This window comes from Pristis pectinata, chromosome 12, assembly GCF_009764475.1.
Source record: "Pristis pectinata isolate sPriPec2 chromosome 12, sPriPec2.1.pri, whole genome shotgun sequence".
Taxonomy (NCBI): Eukaryota; Metazoa; Chordata; class Chondrichthyes; order Rhinopristiformes; family Pristidae; genus Pristis; species Pristis pectinata.
In genome coordinates, this window is record NC_067416.1 from 28352412 (window position 1) to 28372610 (window position 20199).

At 39.0% G+C, this 20199-nt stretch overlaps 1 protein-coding gene across 1 annotated transcript in view; it reads right to left on the reverse strand.

Annotated features, from left to right (window-relative positions):
* Positions 1-20199, reverse strand: part of LOC127576921 (cilia- and flagella-associated protein 46) — a 172335-nt gene that overhangs the window by 122771 nt on the left and 29365 nt on the right. The window contains exons 10-13 of the mRNA XM_052027745.1: positions 18260-18358; positions 16579-16769; positions 12399-12627; positions 9001-9121 (exon numbers count right to left, since the gene is read on the reverse strand). Coding sequence (XP_051883705.1) covers positions 9001-9121; positions 12399-12627; positions 16579-16769; positions 18260-18358 — 640 coding nt within the window. The remainder of the gene's footprint in view (positions 1-9000; positions 9122-12398; positions 12628-16578; positions 16770-18259; positions 18359-20199) is intronic.

Below are 20199 nucleotides of genomic sequence, written 5' to 3' on the forward strand. Positions count from 1 at the left end.
GGGAGGAGCTAGCAGCTTTTAAAAAGCAGTTTTTCAAACAACAGGGGGGAGGAAATAAGAGAAATGTAGTTGTAATTGGGGATAGTATAGTCAGGGGAATAGACACAATTCTCTGTCACAAAGATTGAGAGTCCTGAAGGCTGTGTTGCCTATCTGGTGCCTGGGTTTGGGACATCTCATCTGACCTGCAGAGGAAGTTGGAATGGGAGAGGAAAGATCCAGTTGTCATGGTCCATGTGGGTACCAATAACATAGGTAGAACAAGGAAAGAGGTTCTGCTGAGGGAATTTGAGAGCTAGGGTCTAAATTAAAAAGCAGAACCAAAAAGGTAATAATCACTGAATTGCTACCTGAGCTGTGTGCAAATTGGCACAGGGTTAATAAAATCAGAGAGCTAAATATGTGGCTCAAAGGTTGGTGTGGGAGAAATGGGTTTGAATTTGTGGGACATTGGCACAAGTATTGGGGAAGGAGGGAGCTGCTCCGATGTGACAGGCTCCACCTGAACCATGCTGGTCTAGGGCCCTGGCGTATCACATAACCAGGGCTGTGGATAGGGCTTTAAACTAAATAGTAGGGTGGTGGGTTCAACAGATTGGAGAAGTAGGGATAAAGTAAAAGGGAAGGAGAGTGCAGGAGAGGTTACTGAAGTCTACAGAATAAAGAATAAAACAGAAAGTTTAGAAAAGGATAAGGATTTAACTTCAGGCAACATGGAGACAAATTTGAGAAGAATTTGTGAATACAAGACTGAAAGTGTTATATTTGAATGTACGCAGTATATGAAATAAGGTAGATGAGGGTATAGCACAGTTAGAAATTGGCAGGTATGATGTTGTGGGCATCACAGAGTCATAGTTGAAAGAAGATCACAGCTGGGAGCTAAACATCCAAGGATACACATCCTATCAAAAAGACAGGCAGGTAAGCAGAGGGGGTGGGGTGGCTCTGTTGTTAAAAAAATGAAATCGAATCCTCAGCAAGAAATGACCCAAGATGAGAAGATGTAGAATCCTTGTGGGTAGAGTTAAGAAACTGCAAGGGTAAAAAGACCCTGATGGGAGTTGTATACAGATCTCTGAATAGTAGCCAGGATGTGGGGTACAAATTACAACAGGAGATAGAAAAGGCATGTAAAAAGGGCAATGTTATGGCGGTCATGGGGATTTCAATATGCAGGTAGATTGGGAAAATCAGGTTGGTACTGGATTCCAGGAGAAGGAGTTTGTAGAATGCCAACAAGATGGCTTTTTAGAACAGCCTGTGGTCAAGCTTACTAGGGAAATGGCAATTCTGTATTTGATGTTGTGCAATGAACCAGATGTGATTAGGGAGCTGAACGTAAAGGAACCCTTCAGAGGCAGTGATCATAACATGATAGAATTCACCCTGCAGTTTGAGAAAGAGAAGCTAAAATCGGATGTATTGGTATTACAGTTGAGTAAAGGTAACTACAGAGGCATGAGAAAGGAGCTGGCCAAAGTTGACTGGAAGGGGACCCTGGCAGGGATGACAGTAGAGCAACAATGGCAGGAGTTTCTGGGAGTAATTCAGGAGATGCAGGATCAGTTCATCCTAAAGAAAAAGCATTCTAAAGGGAGGATGAGGCAACTGTGGCTGACAAGGGAAGTCAAAGACAGCATAAAAGCCAAAGAGAGGGCATACAATTTTGCAAAAAATTAGTCGGAAGCTAGAGGATTGGGAAACTTTTAAAAACCAACAGAATACAACTAAAGAAGTATTAAGGGGAGAAAAGATGAAACATGAAGGTAAGCTAGCCAATAATATAAAAGAGGATACCAAAGGTGTTTTCAGATATATAAAGAATAAAAGAGAGGCAATAGTGAACATCAGACCACTGGAAAATGACGCTGGAGAGGTAGTAATGGGGAGCAAAGAAATGGCAGACGAACTGAATAAGTATTTTGCATCAGTCAACACTGTGGAAGACACCAGCAACATGCCAAAAATTTTGAGTGTCAGGGGACAGAAGTGAGTGTAGTCACTACTACTAAGGAGAAGGTGCTTGGGAAGCTGAAAGGTCTGAAGGTGGATAAATCACTTGGACTGGATGGATTACACCCCAGAGTTCTGAAAGAGGTAGCTGAAGAGATTGTGGAGGCATTAGTAGTAATCTCAAGAATTACTAGATTCAGGAATGGTTCCAGAGGACTGGAAAATCACAAATGTCACTCCACTCTTAAGAAGGGAAGGAGGTAAAAGACAGGAAATTATAGGCCAGTTAGCCTGACTTCAGTGGTTGGTAAGATGTTAGAGTCCATTATTAAGGATGCGTTTTTGGAGTACTTGGAAACACGTGATAAAATAGGTTAAAGTCAGCATGGCTTCCTTAGGGGGAGATCTTGCCTGACAAATCTGTTGGAATTCTTTGAGGATGTAACAGGCAGGATAGAGAAAGGAGAGTCAGTGGATGTTGTTTAATTGGATTTTCAGAAGGCCTGTGACAAGGTGCCACACATGAGGCTGTTAAACAAGATAGGACCCCACGGTATTACAGGAAAGGAACTAGCATGGATAGAAGATTGGCAGACTGGCAGAAAGCAAAGGGGGCCTTTTCTGGTTGGCTGCCGGTGACTAGTGGTGTTCCTCAGGGGTTGGTGTTGGGTCACTACTTTTCACGTTACATGTCAATGATCTGGATGATGGAATTGATGGCTTTGTGGCCAAGTTTGCAATGATACAAAGATAGATGCAGGGGCATGTATTGTTGAGGAAACAGGGAGTCTGCAGAAGAACTTGGACAGGTTGGGAGAATGGGCAAAGAAGTGACAGATGGAATACAGTGTAGGGAAGTGTATGGTCATGCACTTTGGTAGAAGGAATAAAGGTGTAGACTAGTTTCTAAATGGGGAGCGAATTCAGAAATCAGAGGTGCAGGGGGACTTGGGAGTCCTAGTGTAGGATTCCCTAAAAGTTAACTTGCAGATTGAGTCGGTAGTAAGGAAGGCAAATGCAATGTTAGCATTCATTTTGAGAGGACTAGAATATAAAACCAAGGGTGTAATGCTGAGGCTTTATAAGGTGTTGGTCAGACCACATTTGGAGTATTGTGAGCAGTTTTGCGCCCCATATCTAAGGAAGGATGTGCTGGCATTAGAGAGGGTCCAGAGGAGGTTTACGAGAATGATCCTAGGAATGAAAGGGTTAACATATGAGTAGCATTTGATGGCTCTGGACCTATACTTGCTGGAGTTTAGAAGGATGAGGGAGAAAATCTCATTGAAACCTACTGAATATTGAAAGGCCTGGATAATGGACATGAAGAGGATGTTTCCAGTAGTGGGAGAGTCCAGGATCAGAGGGCACAGTATCATAATAGAAGAACGGCCCTTTAGAACAGATATGAGGAGGAATTTCTTTATCCAGAGAGGGGTGAATCTGTGGAATTCATTACCACAGACGGCTGTGGAGGCCAAGTCACTGGGTATATTTAAAGTGGAGGTTGATAATTTCTTGATTAGTAAGGGTGTCAATGGTTAAGGGGAGGAGGCAGGAGAATGGGGTTGAGACAGAAAAATAAATCAGCCATGATCGAACGACAGAGCACACTTGATGGGTTGAAAGGCCTAATTCTGCTCCTATGTCTTATGAATGGGGGAACAGGCATGAGGGACTGAATGTTCCACTCCTCCTTTAAATTCTGTTCCTAATTTGGCTAAACTAACATCTATTTGCCAAATTCACTGAATTTGTTAACATCAGCAGTATGTATATGAGTCTCTCTGACTGTCATCTAAATTGATATTAAATGCAGTGAAAGTTGGGGCTTTCATACTGACCATTGTGAGACACCTTGAGTCATGTCCTTCCAATTATACCATACCAATTCTGCTTTCAACAACATTGTTTAATTGTTTTACCTAACATAATCGTAATTTTTTGTGGGTTTGATATCTCTCATAAGTTTCTGGTCATATTCCCTTTACTTTATCTATGTGTTTTGCCTCTTTTTGCTGCATTTAAGTTCTCTCCCATTTGACAGGATCTATGTTTTTATTTTTGCATTCTTGTTTAACTTCTTTTGATTTTATGTTATGCCTTATTTCTTTAGTTGTCAAATGAAGGCCTTGTGCCTTTAAGATTACCAAGTGGTTCCGTAGCATGTCAAATTATTTTTAAACAACTTCCAATGCTCTGCTATAAAAAGAGAAAATGCTGGAAATACTCGGCAGATCAGGCATTATCAGCAGAGAAAGAAACAAATTTAAAATATCAGAGCAATGATCTTTCATCAGATCAAAGGTTTGATCAACTTCGAAGCAGGGAGGAGTCACAAGACGCTGCAGATGCTGGAATTAGGAGCAAAAAACAGCTCCTCATGCTGGTAGAATTCAGCCTCCTGTGGAGGCAAAGTGATGGTTGATATTTAGGATTAAGACCATCGAGTCTTTGAAACAGTAACTCTGCTGCTCTCTCTGCAGATGCTGCTGACCTACTGCATCTTCTGCTTTCTTCTTGGTTATTGCCTAATGATCTTCTATTGTTTCATTTGGGATGATGCTGCCCCAATGCACTTAAGGCAATTTAGTGGTTGTTCCACACTTCTTCCTTTTAAGCATTATGTTGATCTTAGCCTTATTATGATAACATACTGTTAAACTGGTAAGAATGGTATTCATTACAAGATCTAATCTGAGTTAGCCCTTGTTGGCTCTATGATATATTGCTGCAGTCAACTATACTCAACACACTGAAGAAACTCATTACCTATCTGACATGCCCATCAGGTTATCTTAATGAATGCACCAATTCTCAACACAGCAATTAAAATAACTTGTTACATGCTGTCTAATCACTCCATTTATGCATTCTAGCACTTCACAGATGATACCAGACATAAATTCTTGTTTCTCATTTCTAGCATAGTTTCCACTACACGTTTACCTCGCGTGATATTTATCACACAGGTAATGTTACCCTTACTGATAAATTTTATTCTGCCTCTTCTACCACATTCCCCTTACTTCCTATGGAATTTATAACTTATTGCATTCATTTCCATCCTGACTGTCTTGCCATGTTGTAATAGTGACTGTCACAGTATTATCGCTAAACCAAATTTGTGCAATTAATCAACTAATTTGACATGCTAAAATGTCACACCTTAATCTGACCTCCTATCCCAATGTTTTTCTCACAAATTTCTTACTTCTTATGATTTAATTGGAATAAATTGGCTTATTATTGTCACTTATACTGAGGTACAGTGAAAAATTTGTCTTGAATACCATTCATACAGATCAATTCATTACACAGTGCATTGAGGTAGCACAACATAAAACAATACAGAATGCAGAGTGAAGTGTCACAGCTACAGAAAAAGAGCAGTGCAGGCAGACAATAAGGTGCAAGGTCATAACGAGGTAGATCGTGAGGTCAAAAGTCCATCTTATCGTACTAGGGAACTGTTCAATAGTCTTATAACCGCAGGATAGAAGCTGTCCTTGAGCCTGGTGGTATGCATTTTCAGTCCTTTGTACCCTCTTCCTGATGGGGGGGGGGGGGGGGGGGGGGGAGAAAGAAGAGAGAATGTCCAGGGTGGGTGGGGTCTTTGATTATGCTGGCTGCTTTGCTGAGGCAGTGAGAAGTATAAACAGAGTCCATAGAGGGGAGGCTGGTTTCTGTGATGTGCTGAGCTGTGTCCACAACTCTCTGCAGTTTCTTGCGGTCCCAGGCAGAGCAGCTGCCATACCAAGCCGTGATGCATCCAGATAGGATGCTTTCTATGGCGCATTGATAAAAGTTGGCGAGTGTCAAAATGGAGACGCCAAATTTCTTTAGCCTCCTGAGGAAGTAGAGGCACTGGTGAGCTTTCTCAGCCATGGCACCTACATGGTTAGACCAGGACAGGCTATTGGTGATGTTTGCTCCTAGGAACTTGAAGCTCTCAACCCTCTTGACTTCAGCACTGTTGATGTAGACAGGTGTATGTGTACTGCCCCCTTCCTAAAGTCAATGATCAGCCCTTTTGTTTTGCAGACATTGTGGGAAAGGTTGTTGTCATCACACCATGACACTAAGCTCTCTATCTCCTAACTGTACTTTGACTCATCATTATTTGAAATATGGCCCACTACGGTGGTATCATCTGCAAAACTTTAATTTTCTCTTTAGCTAAAGCACAATTTCTGGCTAACACACTACCCTCTGCCATAGAAATTTACTCACATAGCAAATTTTCTTATGCACTGTGCAAATAAACAGATTCAAAATTGATCAGATGTGATCCAGACTTCCTTGTGCCCATGTGACAAATTTGACAATCATGCAAGATTGCATTACATACATGGTTCCAAGCACATAGTGCAACCATGTATGAAGGACACTGGGTATGCAGCAATGATATTAATTGGCATGCAACTTTAGAGCAAAAAGATACAAGAATCAGAAAACATGACCCAACAGGAAGCAGGCCTGATAGAGCACTCTGTAAATGGACAAACTTTATTTGCATTGGTGTTGGGGAATCCTTGAGGAAAAAAACATTGATTCCAATTTAAAAACATTCCCTCCAAAAAAGTAGGTTTTCATACCAGCACTCTTCAACTTCTAGCACTTCCCAATTGAGAATAACTGCCATAAGGACCCATGAAATGATGGCAGTTCATGTATAACTCCAAAAATTATACACAGTTAATGTGCAAAAGACCTTAAGTATGGCAGTAAGTTGCTTTTTTATTGTCATTGAGGTGATTCGTGCCATGTTGATCCAGAACCATCAGGGAATGATTTTTGTGCATGCACATATTATGAGGCACCACATGTCCCTCAAATGAATTTCCATTTGCTGGAGATTTCTATTCACTTAATATAAAAAATACGTATTTGTAATTTAATGCTTCCATCTACTACACTTGTAAACATACCCTTTTCTCACTAGTAAGCTTGGACAAATGGCTTTCTACCTGATCATCTATGTAATTTACAAATACAGTATGTGGTTGAAGCTTCAATGCAGAATCTGGTGGGACACCTGCCGATTTAAGTATTACCCCATTATTCTTAATCATTGTCTCCTGCTGTTCATTCAATTTCCTAATGAGACCAATTCTATGAGCTTCAACTTCAATGCTCTTATGAAGGTCCTTAAAGACAGCTGCCTTCTAGCCAATATAAACAGCATCTTTAGGTATTCCCCTGAGTACAACTTTACAAAAGATGCACATTGAGTTCGTCAGGCTTATGGCAATTCTGATGCATTCTTTCCAGGGTTTGATATCACTTTTGTTCTGATTAAAAGTCATTGACCTGAAATATTAACTCTGCTCCCTCCGTTGATATTCCCTGACCTGTTGAATATTTGCATAATTTTCTATTTTATTCTGAGATTATTTCTATTAGCTCTTCTGAGATGCTATTTTGTCTACTGTACATGCTGAAGCAAAGTAATAATACAACTTGTTCAACATTTTCTTCTTTACAATATCATCATTAAACAGTTTTAGGGGACCCATATTTCTCTGGAACACACTTTTTGATATAATTTGTGTTGATTTTGATGTCCTTTGCTAACTTTTTATCCTACACTCTTACTATATGTTTTATAACATTTTGTTGTTTATTGTATCTCTCCCAGTGATCAAGATCTGCATTGGGCTTTTGACTTTTTGCATGCTTTTTTTCTTTTGGGTCTGTTCCTTACTATTTTAGTCAACAATAGTTCTTTTAAGCAACAGGAACAATTGTCCCTTTGGTGAATAAACTGGTTCTGGGTCATTCCATTATTTTGGCTTGGACCAGTTGCAGATCTCAACAATCTTCTGTGGATGCTCATGGCATAGAAAATATTAGTTTTTATGCTTTTCACAGAGCCAGTTCAATACCAACATACATTGAAGATAAGTTTTTATTTTTAGTAATTTTAACTAATTAAACTATTGGTCTAAGATCAGTTTCAAGGGATGCTTGCTTTCTATTTCATCCAAGTTCCCTTTACTCAAATATCTACCTCTAACTTAACTTCACCATTCAACAATCTGTGTTGATAACGACCCTCTGGTCACTATTTCTTTGCTCTTAGTAGCATCTACTGCTGCCAGCTGGCAAATATGATTTTAAATCTGCCTTATCTCAGCCACCATTTATAAATATTTCTAGTCTGTTTTTTAGTTTTTCTTTGGACTTTTTTCTTTCACACACTAACTTTCAGCAAACACCAAAACAATGAATACAGTTTTAAAAGAATAACAAATAACTGCAGATGCTGAAAACTGAAACAAAAACAGAAATGCTGGAAATACTTAGCAACTTAGACAGTAACTGTGGTTAACATTATAGGTTGATATAATTTTAAGTTGTTACTATCTTAAGCTTACACAGTTTCCTACAAGTGTCATTGTTGAAAAGAAGCATTAAAGACAAAATCTTTTCAATCCACTGCATAGGTAGGTCATTTCTTCAACTTTTCACCTCATCCACCAAGAGCTTTAGTGCAGTTTTCAAAAACATGAGTAACCTTTGTCTCAACTGGTCAACCATCCTTCAGCTCTTCTCAGGAAATTTAGAATCTATTCTAGACTTGAGGCATGTAATTAGTATGAAGGTCCAATGATGTGAAACAAAACGAGAACTGCCTCCTCCAAACAAACTGTTAACTCTGGGCTTTGGCTTTATTTGCACAATGACTACAGTACCAATACACAGTGGGGGGAAAAAACTCTGTGCCAGCATTACAGTTGTAGTGTGATTCTACTCTTTACTGCAGCATTCCCAGGAACTGCAGATGAGAAAAACAATTGAAGGATTTTTATGTACATATCTAGTCAAGCACATAAACATTGTTACAATGTTATTATAGCTGATAATTGTGGTAATGTCAATATAGTGATTCAAATGGTGGAAGTTCATGAAAAGTTAATTCTTGCTGCATGTTGCAGGGAATAAATTTCAGCTTGAAATCAATAGGAAAAGATATTGACTGGGATATATATGGGCTGTCCATCTGCTATCACCCATTTATATGTTATATAACTGACTCACCTTTAGCCTTATTTTCACTATCCAGAACCTGTTGAAAAGAAATAGGAGCAAGAGCTTCTCCAGCCTTAATCATCAAAGATCGATTGTTTTGGCCACATTTCAAGTCATTGTATCTTTTGACCTAAAGATCAAGAAAACAATCTTCTGTTAAGTAGCTGAGAAACAATTATATTATTACATATAATCAAAAGAACAAATAGTCTGCTTTTATCCAAATGCCATTTGGAATATGAAATATGCTCTTTTCCCAGTTCTTGGATATATTTTTCTAAAGCTCCAAATGAAATTATTTTTAACTTAACGATCTTCCAAGTTAACTCAATTGTAATAAGTAGCTCCCCTATGGTGTTACTCTCCTACGAAACTGGCTACTGATTTTTGATATGGTTAAAATACACCTATGGTTCGTTCATTGTAGTAAAGCAATAAATTTATTGAAACAATCTATCATGAGTTGTATACCTTACTTACAGTATAACTATGTTAATTTGTCAAGCTTGGGACCTTGGTGGTGCCAGACTGGCAGATTTTCTGATCTACTAGATGTTATTTAACTTAATATCCCAACACACTTTTAATTAATTTTTTATACTACTATTGTACATGGGGAGAAATGGGCCCTGTGAGTTTAAAGGGAATGGGGGAACCAGGGCCCTGGTGTGTTAAAGGCAGCACAGACATCGACATCTCATGAGCCAGACATAGAACCATCATGATTTCAAAAACTGGATCGCAGATTATCAGACTTTTACTGAACAGGTCATAGAGTCATACAGCACTGAAACAGGCCCTTTGGCCCAACTGGTCCATGCCTACCATGATGCCCATCCAAGCTGGTCCCATTTGCCTGCATTTGGGCCCTATCCCTCTAAACCTTTCCTATCCATGTATCTGTCCAACTCTCTTTTAAAAGTTGTTATTGTACCTGCTTCAACCACTTCCTCTGGCAGCTCATTCCATACATTTAACACTTTCTGTGTAGTGTAAAAAAAAGTTGCCCCTCAAGTTCCTACTAAATCTTTCCCCTCACCTTAGACCTATGCCCTGTAGTTCTTGATTCCACAACCCTGTGAAAAAGACTGAATGCATTCAGCCTATCTACACCTGATGATTTTATACACCTCTAAGATCACCTCTCAGTCACCTACACTCCAAGGGAAAAAAGTCCCAATCTGTCCAACCTCTCCCTATAACTCAGTCCCTCAAGTCCTGACAACATCCTAGTAAATCTTTTCTGAACTGTTTCCAGTTTAATAACATCCTTTCTATCGCAGTGTGACCAAAACGGAACACAATACTCCAAGTGCAGCCTCACCAGGGTCTTGTACAACTGCGACATAACCTCCCAATTTCTATATGCCATATCCTGATTGATGAATGCCAGCGTGCTATAAGTGTTCTTCACTAACCTGTCTACCTATGACTCCAATTTCAAGGAACCATGTACCTGAATTCCAAGGTCCCTCTGTTCTACAATACTCCCCAGGGCTCTACCATTTACTATGAAAGTCCTACCTTGATTTGACTTTCCAAAATGCAACACCAGGCAATTATCTGAATTAAACTCCATTTGCCATTCCTCAGCACACTTAACCAGCTGATAAAGATCCCCCTGTAATTTTTGCTCACTTTCTTCACTGTCAATGATACCACCTAGTTTAGTGTCATCTGCAAACTTACTAACCATGCCTAGTACACTCTCATCCAAGTCATTAATATAGATGACAAACAACAATGGACCCAGCACCGACCCTTGAGGCACACCACTAGTCACAGGTCTCCATTCTGAGAAACAGTCTTCCACCATGACTCTGTGCTTCCTGCCATCAAGTCAATTATGCATCTTATTAACCAGCTCTCCCTGAATTCCATGCGATCTAACCTTCCAGAGCAGCCTACCATGTGAAAGCTTATCAAAAGCCTTACTGAAGTCCATATAGACCATGTCTACCACTCTGCCCTCATTAATTACCTTGGTCACTTCATCAAAAAAAGGTCTCATTAAATATAATATTTGTAATATTTGGGAGATGATTTCAAGTACAAACATGTTAGCCAATGATCTTTTTCTCAATACTTGTCTTGATTAAAGCTTGGCAGAACTGAAGCACAAGTTGTTCCTCTTTATACTTCAACTCATTCTCCCTCCCTCATCTTTACTTTCTCCATCCAACTTCTGAACCAATGGTTCAACCGCAGTAAAAATACTTCTTATCCCCTCAGCTACTTCAAACTTTTCGGCCAGAATTGTCACACGTATGACTGAATTGTTGCAGGTGTGCCAGTGTTAAGCCACTGAACCCAAAGTAAGTCATGGATTACCCCACCTGCTATGTAATATGTGGTCATCTAGTATCTACTGACAAGTCAAGAAAATTTCAGAGGCAAGATGGGAAGTGCATTACTATTTAAACATTATTTTGTTTCAGTTTAAAATTATTTTGTATTTTACTTTATGTTTATAAAATTTATCAATAAATTCTAATTTTTTAGTTACTTACTTCAATTTCAATACTCATTAAATGTCTCTGACTTTCAGAACTAATGAGTACCTGTTGAAATCAATGATAATACTCGCCACTGGCATAGTCCTGCTCCAAGCTTTGCCAGTTATCAAAAACTGCCAGGGGCATTTTGAAGGCAAGGCCTCATTATTCCACCTTAGGCCCAGTCCTTGCTCGTAGCACATCTCCACACCTGGTCCAGAAACGTGTGCATGGGAGAATGATAATACAATCTGGTCCAATGAATTTTAACTGCCTAAAATTATGATTCCAGTTGTGTGTTTTCTTTGTGCCATTCCTCATGCCTGTTTTTCAATTCTGTTGTACATATTAGGTATTATCATTTCAAAAGACAAAAGCCTCCGGTGAAAATGATTAACTTTATTTTTTTTTATTTCTTTATGGTTAAGAAGCACAAGCATGCTCTGACCTTGTGCCACCTTTATACCTGTTTCCCTCCTACTGGAGGCACTCCTGATGACCAATTAATGTGAGTAATGAAACCAATCCTTCAGGGAACCTGTTTGCACACAAAACCCAGCATTCCCTAAAAGATTCAGGCACAAATCTCTCATTACTTATGTAGAAGAGGACCTGACACTTAAAGATCTCTGGGTTTACTTGCTGCCTAACTCCTGGACACGTGATTCTTATCAGGGAACATAAAATGGAGTGAAGAGGGTGCACAGGATTCTACTCCTGCCTTGTGACCTATTTCATTTCATGATAGTAATACACTTGTGTTTTAATTGGTAACATGAATGTATTAATGCCTATAGATGGTAATTTTGATTAAATTACATCATATCCTGTGAAAAGGCACATAATTTTCGGCCTTTCTGTCTATAATGAAAATTGTTTTGTATGACTTCAGCTCACTGTTCTACATTTTACCTGTTCAATGATCAGGATGGCTTGATCCTCTGGGAGTTTCGGAAATTCATAAACTGATGAGTACAGCTGCAAACGGTGCATTGTTTGTTTGATGTAATTCTTGTACGGCCCTCTGTCGTTGAGTTGAAATGCTTTTTTGAGTTGTTCCATGGCAACCTCTATCCGATTTTCATCCTCCTCAATCTGAGCTATTTCTATATGAACTTGGCAACGCAGCTGAACCAACAAACTAAAAAATTTGAAAAAGATTAAAAGTGCTTTTGTAATGCAACAAAACAAGTTTTGAATTAGGAAATGACAGAAGTGTACACATTCTTGTCAGTAATCATGCATTTGGGATTTGAGAGCAAAAGTCCTTCCATAATCTGTGACCGTCATAAGGTATTCAAAATTATTCCTTTGTTATTTTATGTAAACACATCAATAAATTTCACTGTTATAGACTATATAAAAGCATATTTAGATAATCTACAAGCTTTATATGTTACCAATTATTTCTTGGAGGTTTATGCCAGATAAATGGGGCATCTACAGTGCAGGGCAATTTAACAGTATTATTATGTGAAAAGGAAAATGAGCTGTAAGTCAACCAGTTCACAACTTAATCTACTCTAGAACTTTCTGGGACTTTTGAAGTGATCAGACACTATCTGTGTCAAAATACCAAGCTGTTATGTGTCAAATAAACTACCACTAAGATAGCCCAAATCATACTGTCTATGATGACGGTCCTTGATGGAGCAACTGAAGATGGCTGTTCCATGGGTACTGCCTAATAACCACAACCACCCTCCTCAGTGGGAAGTATACTTCCAATCAATGGAAAATTTTCCCCTTGATATCCATTGACTGCAGTTTTACTAGGTCTTGGCAGCATACAGCATCACGTTGAAATCCTAAAACTTGGCAATGTACAGCTTCAGTTATGAATCCACAATCTCAATATCCATCTCAAGGAAGAAGATACCAGCAAACCTCAGATGCTGAAATCGTAATGACCTTCAAGAAAGAAGACAAGTCCATCTGTGGTAACTACAGAGGGATTTTCCTGACATCTACACAGGGAAGTCATCACCAGGGTCCTTCTGAACCACCATTTTACAGAGGCTGAGGACCTGCTGCCCATATCACAGTGTGGATTCTGTCCATTAAGAGACACAGTGGATATGATCTTCATTGTGCAACAAAGACCTCCAAGAAAAATGCACCACCCATTCTACATGGCCTTTTCAATGTCACCAGTCTTTGACTCTATCAAGTTCATACTTTGTCAGCATAATCTCTTACTTAGTTCTACCTTTGTTATTGGTGTCTAAATAAACCACTATAACTAGATCCTTAATTTCCCATTTGCAAGTTAATCTCCATCCCCCTTAATCCTTGCACCAGGCAGGACCATCTGCCAATTGTAGTATTCATCACCCTAACTATTTTACCTCTTGCCAGAACCACATTCCTACCACTGCCCCAACTTGAATTGCTCCCTGTACCATGGTTATATGGGCAATTTGCTCATCCTCTCTGCAGCCCCTCTATTATCGATACAAGTTGCAAGAACCTTATACTTATAGGACTAATCCAAGATTGAGGACCCCAATGCTACCTTTTGAATCCCCAGATCTGCATTATTCATAATCATACCCTCCTTTGCAGTGTCCAAAACTAGGATTCCAGTTCATCAGCTTTCAGCTGAAGTTCCTCATACTGCAGATACTTATCGCAAATGTGATTGCAATAGAACACAATAGATCACTGTGGTCTCCTTGATCTTCCACAAACCTTCAGGACTCCATAGTCTACCACTCGCCAATGTATGGCAGCAATTCACTTGTACTTCTTCCAGTCTAGTAAACAGGTGACCCCTGCATTATGATCATTCAGGTTATGGAAATTCACCTTTACAGAACCACAATCACTACCCAAGAATTTGAGATATGGAATAAAATTTACTCTAACAGAACCTAAGTGGAAAAAAAGTAAGTAAATTTCTTTTTTTTCCAACTTGCACTTCTTGATGCATGCACAGATGATGTGGCTTTGTGTTACAGAAAACTGTGATACGGACTGTTCTCTAGCAATGTAACCCACTTTAGCTTGGTACTTTCGCCACTTTTGCCCGTACTGTATTTGGTGTTCAAAATGTGTAGGATGTGGTGTACTCTACACTGGAGAAACCAAACAAAGATTGGATGATCACTTAGCAGAGCTTCTGCACTGAGTTCACATGAGTGGCCTGAGCCTTGGGTTGCCTGCTACATTAATTCACCATCCCACTCTGACTTTTCTGTTCATGATCTCCTCCACTGTTAGAATGAGGCCCAATGCAAGCATAAATAACAAGACCTCATCTTCTGTTTGGGCACATTGCAGCCTTCTAGATTCAATATCAAATTCTCCCACTTTAGGCAACTCACTCTTTCTTTCTGTCCATAAGAGATCTGGCCATTTCTCCCCATCATCATTCAGCTCAGTTTTTCTTATTCTATTTATATAGTCTGGCCTTTGGGGCATGTCTCACAGCCTTGCTGTTAACAACACATTACACAAACAAAGAAGCATAATGTGCTTGTAACTTCTCTCATTTATCCATTTGGACTCACCCTCTCAATGATATTCGCTTTGTTCTACCCATCCCTTACGCACCTTCTCTGCTACTGAAAACTAACTTATTCTTCTCTCTTTCCCAGTTCTGATGAAATGTTAAATGTTTCTCTTTCCATGGATGCTGCCTGACCTGTTGAGTTTTTCCTGTTTTTTCTGTTTTGATTTCAGTACCCTTCACTACTTTTGTAAGCCATGGTTGGGCCCTTTTTCCTTTTGCTTCAGATTCCATGACTTTGGTAAATGGATACAAAAGAATGTATTTAAAATAGGGTTTATGTTTCAACATTTTAAATTATATATAAAATCATCCATTATAAAACTAAGTAGATCCGTGGTAGATTGAAACAAAATTGTTCTCAGTTAACCTGACAGTTTTGTTAATATTTGCTCATTTTGCTCAGTGACTCAGAAGAAATGCCATTCCATTCCAACAATATAGCAACAGCTAAAATACTAGTTTATATAATAAGTTATACAAAGATTTTTTGGGATGTTCAAATTCGAAGGAAAATAGTACATCAACTAAACATGGTACATCGATTTGGCCCATATTCCCGATCTATTCACTTGCCCACCTCTGTCATCAGAAGAATTTTTATAAGAAAAAATCCTGTTGTACTAAAATGTTGCAGTAATGCATGACATGATATGACTCCAAGACTCTTTTAGTGAAATACTAAAATGAAAAGATGAAATACTAAATTATTTGGATTTTGGTTGCAGCAATATCCAAGGTTTGTAACAGCAAAATTAGCAATCTAAATGGTGAAATATGCATTCCTAATTCCAACATTCCTGTAAGAGCCCAACGGTATGAACATCGAATTCTCCCATTTTAAGTAACCTGACCCACCCCCCCCCACCATGCCTCTTCTTTTCCCTTTCCTATCTTTTTTTTCTCCTCGCCTATTTTTTTCTTTTTTTTTCTCCTCCCCTCCTCCCATGCCGCCTGCCTCCATACCTTTGCCCATCTCCCTGGTGGATCTGCTCTCCCCTCCTCCCCTGCATCTGCCTAATACTATCTTTTACCTGCATTACCTATCACCACCTTGTGCCCACCCTGCCTCCCCGCTTTTGTCCATGTATCACTGCTCTGTTTCCCCCCTTAATATATTGGGCTTCTCCTTTTCCTATCTTCACTCCTGAAGAAAAGTCCTGACCCCAAACGTTGACCATCTATTTTTCTCCACAGATGCTGCCTGGCCTGCTGAGGTCCTCCAGCATCTCATTGCTTTTCTCAAAGCAAATTTAAAAGCTGATGATATTCAAATTTTTCTATCCCAAAATATCATGGTGTGAATGTTCTACACTGGATTGCTGTATAAACTGTGGAGAAATTGAAACCTCTGCTCTTTCCTCTATTCCCTTTCTCCACCTTTGCCAAGACCACTGTTGTCAAAACTTCCCCGGCTCCATACAAAAGAAGTTATTGGATGTGGAGCCAAGATTTCTTACCCAATTCACTCCTGTTCATCCTTCTCATCACTACTGCATTACAGAGTGCATCTACTTCACCTAGTCAATGAGTATTTGATACAGATTTTTAAAAAGAGAAATAGCTTTAAGTTCTAGTCACCTGTCGAGATCATTAAGAGCTGTTGCCACATTGACCAGTGGTTTGTACACATGCTTTCGCAAATTAGGTTCAAGCAAAGGTAGACAAAGATTCCACTGAGTCACACAAACAGTCTGAATTAGATTTCCATTTCCCTCACGTATAGCATTCTGCAGGACTTGATCTATTCGCTTAATTACTCTCAAGGAATGCTATAAAAAGGAATTAACAAAATCAGATTAACAACAAGATTCCATGTAAAACATACAAAGTTACTTCGTAATCTAATGGTTCGATCAATATTAGAATGAAAACTTAAGCACGTAGTTGTGAATCAAATATAACATGTTATTTCATTATTCCCCCTGCTGAATATCAATATGCAAGTCATAAGACCACAAGATCTAGGAGCAGAATTAGGCCATTTAGCCCATCGAGTCTGCTCCGCCATTTAATCATGGCTGATTTTTTAATCAATCCTATTCTTCCGCCTTCTCCCCGAAACCCTTAACCCCCTTACTGATCAAGAACCTATCAATCTCTATCTTAAATAAATCCAATGACTTAGCCTGCACAGCCCTCTGTGACAACGAATTCCACAGATTCACCAGCCTCTGGTTGAAGAAATTCCTCCTCATCTCAGTTTTAAAGAGACGTCCTTTTACCCTGAGGCTGTGCCCTCGGATCCTAGATTCTCCAATTAATGGAAACATCCTCTTCACGTCCACTCTATTCAGGCCTTTCAGTATCTGATAGTTTTCAATGAGATCCCCCCTCATCCTTCTGAACTCCATCAAGTACAGGTCCAGAGACTTCAAATGCTCATCATACGTTAAGCCTTTCATTCCTGGGGTCATTCTTGTGAACCTCCTCTGGATCCTCTCCATCCTCAGATGAGGGGCCCAAAATTGCTCACAATACTCCAAATGTGGACTGACTAATGTCTTATAAAGCTTCTGCAGTACATTGTTGCTTTTATGTTCTAGCCCTCTCAAAATAAATGCTAACATTGCATTTGCCTTCTTCACTACCATATTCTGTTTTATTGAAATGCACAAAATTCTTATGGGACTGGATAGGGAAGATGCAGAAATGATGTTTCTCCTGGCTGGGGTGTTTAGAACCAGTGGTCACTGTCTCAAAATAATGGGCTGGCCATTCAGGACAGACATGAGAAGAATTTTCTTAACCCAGAGGATTGTAGGTCTTTGAGAATTCTTTATCCAAGAAGGTTGCCAAGATTCAGTCACAAAGTGTATTCAAGACAGAGAACAGACTCTTGAGGGAATCAAGCAATGTGGGGTAAGTTCAGGAAAGTGACGCTGAAAAAAAATGAACTTATTAAATGGCAGGGGTGCTTTAAGGGGCTGAATGCCTTACTCCTTCATCTATTTCTTATTTTCTTATGTTCTAAGTAAGCAAAAAGACCAGACAGAAAAGTGAATGAACATTCTACCCTATAATTAACATTCTGAAAATGCTCCATCGTCATCCATCTTGCTCCTTGGACTTTATAATATTGTCCTTTAAATCCTAATCCAAATTGTCTTTCTTCCCTAATGCAAAACACATCCTTATTGCATTAACTACATATTGACCACTAAATCATTCTAAATGACTGAGGTGTAATGATCCAAGTTGACGTGAAGGATACAGAAAATTAAAAACAAGAAGTGAAGCTGGAAAAAGTAAGCAATAATACCTCTACAAAGCTCTTGGTGCATTTCTCTGCTTTTTTTCCCAGCCTTTGTATTTCAAGTTCAGATTCCAAACACTCAATTTCCATTGCTGTTGCTTTATCCTGCAGAAACAGATTGATCAAAGCCATCCTGTTACACTGTTAGCTTGAAATTACATTTGCTCAAAACTAAAGGTAAAACAAACTTGTGTATAGCAAATGTTTTTGTCTGTCATTTTAAAAAGATATCAATTCTCCTATAAGTCTTATTAGTTGAGTGATTTAATACAGAGGTGCCTAATTAACTACCTTTTTTCAAAAATATTCTTTACTCTTAAATTTTGCAAATATCTGATAGTATATACTCATAAGTTGCTCTTTCAGTACAAGCCACATTGTTCCATTTACTTACAAGATTTACACTATGCCAGCATTTTGCCAATATTTCCTTTGCCTATAATCCTTGAGTAAACAAGTTGATCACTTAGCAAATTTAGAAATTTTAAATGTATGTATTATTATCTATGCAAAAAACGCTATCAAAGATTATTGATTAAATGAACAAAACTATAATAGGCTTGCTCACATTACTGATGACAAAGAAATTGCTTCATCAAAGAATCCACCTAGAATTTCCTGCGACAGACACAAGAAACTACAGATGCTGGAAGCCGGAGCAAAAAACAAACTTGCTAGAGGAACTCTGTGGGTCAGGCAGCATCTGTAGAGCTAAATGGCCAGTTAATGTTTCAGGGTAAAATGCTTCATCTGGAATTTCCCGCTTTTTTTTTTGAATAAACAATGGCCTCAGACCAACAGTACATTTCCCCCACCCCCCCCCCCCAAAGGAATTTCACCTGCAGCTGATTATTGGGTTTGACTGTTTTAAGTAGTTTAACATGTATAGTGTTTAATACAATCAAGTGGGTGTACAAGGTATAACTGCTTTTTAGCTTATTGGTTTATCCATTAGGTGACTACGTGTTTTCTTATTGGTTGGTTTTGCCACAGGTACCCAATAGGTTTTCTGATTGGACTATTGCTAGCTAAGGAGCACCTTTTATCTCAGGTATAAAAGGTGTCTTTCTTTGTTAATCTCTCTCTTGTTCTCCCCCCCCCCCCCACCCCCCAGCTAATTTTAGTTCCTTTTCCTTGACTCATCTCCTAGTGGTAAAGCTAGTGCCATGTGCTCTGTGGCTGTTTCTTTGTTTTAAACTCTTCCAATAAAACTTTGTGAAGCACCAAGTTGTTTTCAACTCATTCTTGGAGTCCTGAAAGAACCTGCGGATTCAAAAATAACCAGATACAACACAATTAACAGTGTTTATTGCATAAATTTCACCAGGCATTAATTTCTTTGATCTACTATTCTATGGTCATGATGCAACTGCTGAAACCCTCTACCATTCATTTACATCCCACTAACTTGGCATATAACTAAGACTTCAGGAATTTGATAATGATTTTCTTCCTTTTTTATTCTTTAAAGATTTTTCTTTCTATGACCCAAAGACCTGAAGTTTCCCCATGCACTCAGAAGGACTCGGTAACTGGAGAAGCTTTCTCAATGGATCCCTGTTCTTCATGGTAGAGGAAGAAGAGCTTCAGAGACAAGAGGTTCTGAGAATGGAACACTATGGCAAGTAGCAGCAAGCCACCTATTATTACCTTCTGTGATGGCATTACATTGCACTCATTTATGCATTTTTTACTCTGATATGAGCACATTAATGTTATGTATTTAGGGGATGTGCATCAGTTATAGCACTCTCCACACCTATTTATATCGGTACTGACTCTGGAAAAAAAAATGAACAGAGGAAAAAATTTAGGCATTTGGAAACATTTGATTTAATAGTCACACAGATTTGTTAAGGACAAACAATGTTTGACTAATCTTACTGAATATTCTGATGATGAAACAGAGATTAATGAAGGTAATATTGTCCATACTGGCTCCTCAC